The sequence below is a fragment of the Triplophysa dalaica genome, chromosome 17 (assembly GCF_015846415.1).
Source record: "Triplophysa dalaica isolate WHDGS20190420 chromosome 17, ASM1584641v1, whole genome shotgun sequence".
Taxonomy (NCBI): Eukaryota; Metazoa; Chordata; class Actinopteri; order Cypriniformes; family Nemacheilidae; genus Triplophysa; species Triplophysa dalaica.
Genome location: NC_079558.1, coordinates 10,562,937 through 10,568,936, shown reverse-complemented (window position 1 = coordinate 10,568,936; position 6,000 = coordinate 10,562,937). Strand labels below are relative to the sequence as shown.

The following is a 6,000-nucleotide window of genomic DNA, read 5'->3' as shown; positions in this document are numbered from 1 at the left end:
GTGAACAATATTTTGATTACAATGAATAGAAAGTACACAAAATATAAACTGTCAATGTTTTTTATTTATTTTAAGTGCCTTTTAAATGCAATTTGTGATGTTTAAATACTTTGAAAGGTACATTTTTAACTTTTGACATACAGAAGAAAACTTGAAGACATGATAGAACTGAGACTTAACAATGAAAATGTATTTCTGTTGTAAATATTAATGATTTCTGTTCAAATTTTTTCATAAATACAGTGCTTTAAATGATGATATGTTACTATGCATTGATTATATAAACATATAGAATGTTAGAAACTTTAAATGGACAGCCTGAGAGCACTAAGATTGGTGAGGTACTCATCATTTTCTCCATAACTCAAAGCTTTCTCATAGCACTCAATGGCTTGGGTCTTCTCTCCTTTCTCTTTGTGAATGAAACCTAGAATCCCATAAGCCTTTCCGACCTGTGTGTTTTTATTTATGCGCTTCTCTGCAATCATTTTTAATTTGTATACACTTTTCTTCCCTTCATATGAACCTGGGTTCATCTTCAGGCATTCCATGTAGTGTTTTATAGCTAAAACTTCATCTCTTTTGGAGTACAACTGGAATTCAGCGTAATAAAAATGAACCACATGCAGTTTATCATCTTTCTCTTTGGCTGTCTCAAACGTCATCTGAAACATCTCTTCGGCTCGTGAAATATCATGTTGTTCTCCGTAATGTAGTGCTAGTTCACTCAAAGCAGTGATGAAGCCGGTTGCATGCTTGGTAGCAATTTCTAAATGGTAGATGATCTGATCACGAATCGGTTGAACCTCAGGTCCTCTGACATGATTTCCCTCCTGCAGCAGTTGGATTTTCTTCTTTTTATAGCAAAGAGCTAACTGATGATGTGTGAGAGCAGAATTAGGGGACAGCTCTAGTGCTTTTCTCAATAGAGCAACACTTCGGTCCACATTTCCTTTCTTACCAAAGAATTTTCCAGCATATGTCAAGACACCTGGGTGATCTGGAGAACTTTCTAAAGCCCTTTCCACCCATCTTTCAGCCTCTTCATAGCTCTTGTTTATACCAAGTTGCAAAGCTAAGTAGATCTTAAAAATATCATCATCAGGATTTGTTTCAATGGCTCGTCTTAGTTGCTTGATTACTGGTGAATTCTCAATAGTAGATTCTCCATATTCTCCATATTCTGTTCGATACAGAGCGATGGCATAACCAGCGTTCCACTTACCAACTTCTGGTTCCAGATCTAAAGCCTTCTTGAAACATTCTTTGGATTTTTCATGATACTTGTAGGAAAATCTACGAAAGGTCCATCCCTTCTCACCAAGCACCTCTGGAACAGACGAAGACTCAGATGAAATGTTTTCATTTATCTTCAGGACTTTCTGCAGATAACTTTCACACTCTGTATAGTTCTTCATGTGGTAGTTTATCCAGGCAAGGTTTCCATAGGTGACAATGAGAGATTTGTGGAATTCCTCATCATGGCACTCTTTGTAAAGCTTCAATGATGTCATGAGATTGCTAAGTGCCTCTTCTAGAAACCCCTGAAGGAACTTTACATATGCTAAAGCATTGTAAGTGTGTGTGAGTTCTTCTTTTTTCTCAACATACAACTTGAGCTTTTCATTCAAGCTATTAAGATCAATGTCATCTTTTCTCAGAGCCCAGGTGAAGTGACATTCAAGCTGGTCAAGTTTTGTTCTTAAAACTCTGTCATGATCCATACTGTTAAAACAAAGCAGCACATTTTTATTATTTTCAAGAATTAGAATTATTGTTATACCTGTCCCTATTAATATATATGCAATGTTAATGTATTTATTATTTTATACTAGAGCCCGACCGATTTATCAGTTTAAGAAGGCTGTAACAATACATCTGCATTGTTTCTCTTTTTGATCTTTTATTTGAATAAAATACAATATTCCAACATTTCATTTAAATAAAACAATCTGAAGTGGGGAGAAAATAACATAATACAACAATCTCTAATACACCCTGAACACAATTATTAGCAACCCCAGAAACTCTTTTGAGTAAAATAATTCCCAAGTTTATTCCCATAAAAATTTGTGACAATAGGCCAAACCCCCTTAATCATTTATCACAATGGATAAAACCAAATATATAGTTCTGATGTGCAATATGGTTCTATTGAGCTACACAAAGAAAAAATGGCTTTAAAGAGATAGTTAAAACAAAAAATGAATCTAATTTCCAACATCAGGGAAATGATCAAGAAGTTTTAATGGACTGGAGATGTTGAAAATCTACTTGAAACAAGGATATCTGTCTATATTTTCTCAATGCACAGTGAGGGGAAGTATTTGAGGGGCCAAAGACTCTTCAAAGAGCACGGATGATTTCCACCAACATTTGCAAATGGAGGTTGCAGAAAGTGTTGAATACATGGGTGCCAATAATTGTGACCAGGGTGTAAAAGAGAAAAACATTTTATTCATTCATTTCCCCAAACTTTAATGAAATGAATACAATGTACAGAAACAATGCAGATTTATTTTTACAGCCATTTTTCCTCATATTTACTAAGAGTACCAATATTAGTGGAGGGCATTTTGTTTGCTTGTGATGATAAAATGCTTGTAAATGTTGTAATAACTTAGTTTATCCAGTAGAGGACGCTCCATTCTCCATTCTCAGGGCCTGCTTGTAACGATTTAGGTGCGTTCCCCTACTTCCTCCACGCGCGCTGCAGTGATAGCTGCCCACTGCTCCGGGTGTACGTGCGTTCAAGACTTGTTGTGCGTGTGCTCACTACTCTCTGGATGGGTTAAAAGCAGGAGTCACTTTTCGGGTATGGGTCACCATATCTGACTAATAAGTCACTTCACTCATTGTTTGCTACTGGGGACCCAGGTAAATGTAATGTAACCTGCTGTTTTCCTACTTTCTCCGTTAGTGATTATATGGACATTGTGTGCGCTTATTTTGTCCATTCTATCGAAAGATAAAAAAAATCCATACATTTACATGCCCATAAACCCTCCCCTTGAAGAAATAAGAAAAGAACAGGTCAAATGTGTAGCTTTATGTTCTCCCTCTCCCTTTGTGAAATACTTAACGTACTGTAAAGTTAATAAACAATGACCCCGGCCCATCCTGTTAGTTTCCCTTTCAATGTAGGGCTTAAATCAAATATAACGTTAATCCCGTCCCTTAAAACTACCATATGTCACTCATGCTTATCACTTCGGTCCTTTCATTGTAAGTATAGACAGAAAGCCTACTGAGTAGATGGCAGTGCGCTGGTGGCTTGTGTCTGTTGAACAGTGAATCAAAGCGAAGTTGTCCCGTAGTTGGTAAAACGGAATGCTATATAATGTAAATAAACAAATTTCCATCTTTTACCCTCATGATGAGCCTATCCTATATACTAATTTGCTACATTATTAGGGCCCTATGATTTCCACCAAATTTGTCAATTTTTTTATAATTATAAAAAAGACCAATTTCGACCATGAAGTGTATAGATAAATTGTTAAATACTCTGCCTTAACAATCTGTAATATCAAAATAAGTGTTTGATCACATAATTTGATCATTGCAAAAAAAAAATATTTATGCAGATTGCCTGTATTCTGTTTATGTAGGCTGACTTTATTTTACAGCAGTCCAAACTTTTGACTGTTAGGCTGCTTTACTGTCCTATAATATACACAAAGAATATTGGCTGACATATCGATATTGGACTGTTTTTACTCCCTAATCCGGCTCTAGTTTATACAGTAATAATATTTACTAGTTATTAGTTACTAGTATGATCAGTAATAATATAAAGTATACTGTTTATTGTTAGCCTATATAAAATGACCAAGCTCATAATGTACATTTTTACTTTATAATTATAATTATATACAATTTAATTGAAGAGTTTGTAGCAAAACACTTACCTCATCTTGAGTCAGTTTAGGAAATATTGTAGAAGCTGTTTGATGGAGGAAATGGTCCCGGCATGGCTTTTATATTCTCTACCAGAGATGGGAGGATCAAAATCAGAATAGTATCTGAAACCTTGAAAGAGAGAATTAGAGGAAGCCTTAAAGCTGTGAATTATTAGCAAGGTAATAGAGATAAGTTTCATGCAGTGGTGTATTCGGGGCCATATACTTTTTCCACAGCGCTGTGTGCATGCGTATAACGACTTCTAAAGATTTATATCCACTTGCTCTCCTGCTTAACGTATCCAAGTTGCTTTTTGTGGTTGCTTACTCTTTAACTGTCACGTTTACAATACTTTCATACAAGTAGTGCAGTTCTTAAGGAAACACAAAATATTTATTGCGGCCTCGCCTCCAATAACCAAGCGCATCATCTTCAGTGTAGGCAAAGCGCAAGCGAGGAATTTAAATTGAAAGAGTCCCGCTGTAGCCGTCATGTGATATTGATTAAACTGCTCACTTTTGGTTAAAGCTGGTTTAAGGGGGAGTTTTTTTTCTACTTTTACACAAATGTAATATTAATCATAGGGGACCACACAACGTATCTGTGAAGGTTCAGCTCAATATAAACAATAGATCCTTTATTATACCATGCTCTAATTGCCCATTTTTGCATGTGAGGAGTGTGTTAAAGAGCTGCTAGTCTCCGCCCCCTTTTCAGCATAAAAAGCAGCCAGGGCTGTGAGCCTGTGCTTACAAACACAAAAAGAGAAAGAAGGGTCACATAAAGTGAATAAGAAACATGGTCTCGTCTTTAAACGCCAAACACATTGTGACACAAAGGTGTCACGTTTTCTATACCGAAAACACACATGATTGCGTATTTACAAACCATACACACTGCTTTCTACAAGTGAAAGTAACCTACCCTAGAAAGAAGGGTCTGTCCCGGAACGCGAAGTGAGAGAACCCAAATGCAGGCAGTGAAGGTTAACAAATTATTTGAACTAAAACATAAAACAACTACCAACGAGGGGGTAAAACAATAATACAAGGGGGGAAAAAGAGCAGGCAAACAGGAAAGCAGACAAACTGAGACTCGACTAGAACTGGGATAACTCACTAACAGGAAACACGACGCAACGTCTTCAAGAACACGGATGCGAGCACTGAAACACAGCACTCTAAAGGTATCCAAACAAGCCTTCAAACAGGCGGGTACAGAAAGAACAAGAACAAACGACCACAGGATATGGAATACAAGGGCATTAAATTGGGAGACGAACAAAGGATAGTTAACAATTGGCACGTGTGGGTAATGACACACTGAAGGGAAGCTATTGAGGAATTGAGAGGGGTGGGGCTGTAGAAGAGACACGAGAAAGCATATGGCATGCCTAAACATAAACACAGCCATGTCTATCTCCCTTGGCTCTGTCATTGGGATACATGGCTTTTCCTACCACTGCTATACGGATGATAAACAACTCCATCTGTCATTTCAGCCTGGCGATCTGACTGTTTCTGCACGCATTTCAGCATGCCTGAGTGACATTTCTCTCTGAATGAAGGACCATCACCTGCAGCTGAACCTTGCAAAAACAGAACTCCTTGTAATCCCGTCCGACCTTAAACTCCGTCAGAACTTTTCCATTCAACTTGGCTCAACAACCATCACATCTTCCAGAATGTCCAGAAACCTGGGAGTGGTGATCGATGATCAGCTAAACTTCACAGATAAGGTTGCCAGCACAACGCGGTCCTGTAGATTCATCCTCTACAATATCAGGAAAAGTAGACTTTTCATATCCGAGCATGCTACGCAGGTCTTAGTCCTGGCTCGTGTTCTGTCCAGACTGGACTATTGCAATGCGCTACTAGCTTGACTTCCTGCTTGCACGACCAAACCTCTACAGATGATCCAGAATGCAGCAGCAAGAGTTATCTTTAATGAACCGAAGATAGCACACATCACTCCTCTATTCATTAAGCTACATTGGATCCCTATAGTCGCTCGCATCAAATTCAAGACTCTGCTCCTGGCCTAAAAGATCACCACTGGTTTGGCACCCCCTTATCTTCATTCACTTATGCAGACTTA

At 37.8% G+C, this 6,000-nt stretch overlaps 1 protein-coding gene across 1 annotated transcript; it reads right to left on the bottom strand.

The window, feature by feature from the left end:
* Positions 1-305: 305 nt before the first annotated feature.
* On the bottom strand, positions 306-3,916 carry LOC130439423 (interferon-induced protein with tetratricopeptide repeats 5-like). The gene is made up of 2 exons (XM_056772044.1): positions 3,912-3,916; positions 306-1,725 (listed from the first exon to the last, which is right to left on the bottom strand). Exons 1-2 carry the CDS (start codon positions 3,914-3,916, stop codon positions 306-308), a joined length of 1,425 nt encoding a protein of 474 aa, XP_056628022.1.
* Between the last annotated feature and the right edge of the window lie 2,084 nt (positions 3,917-6,000).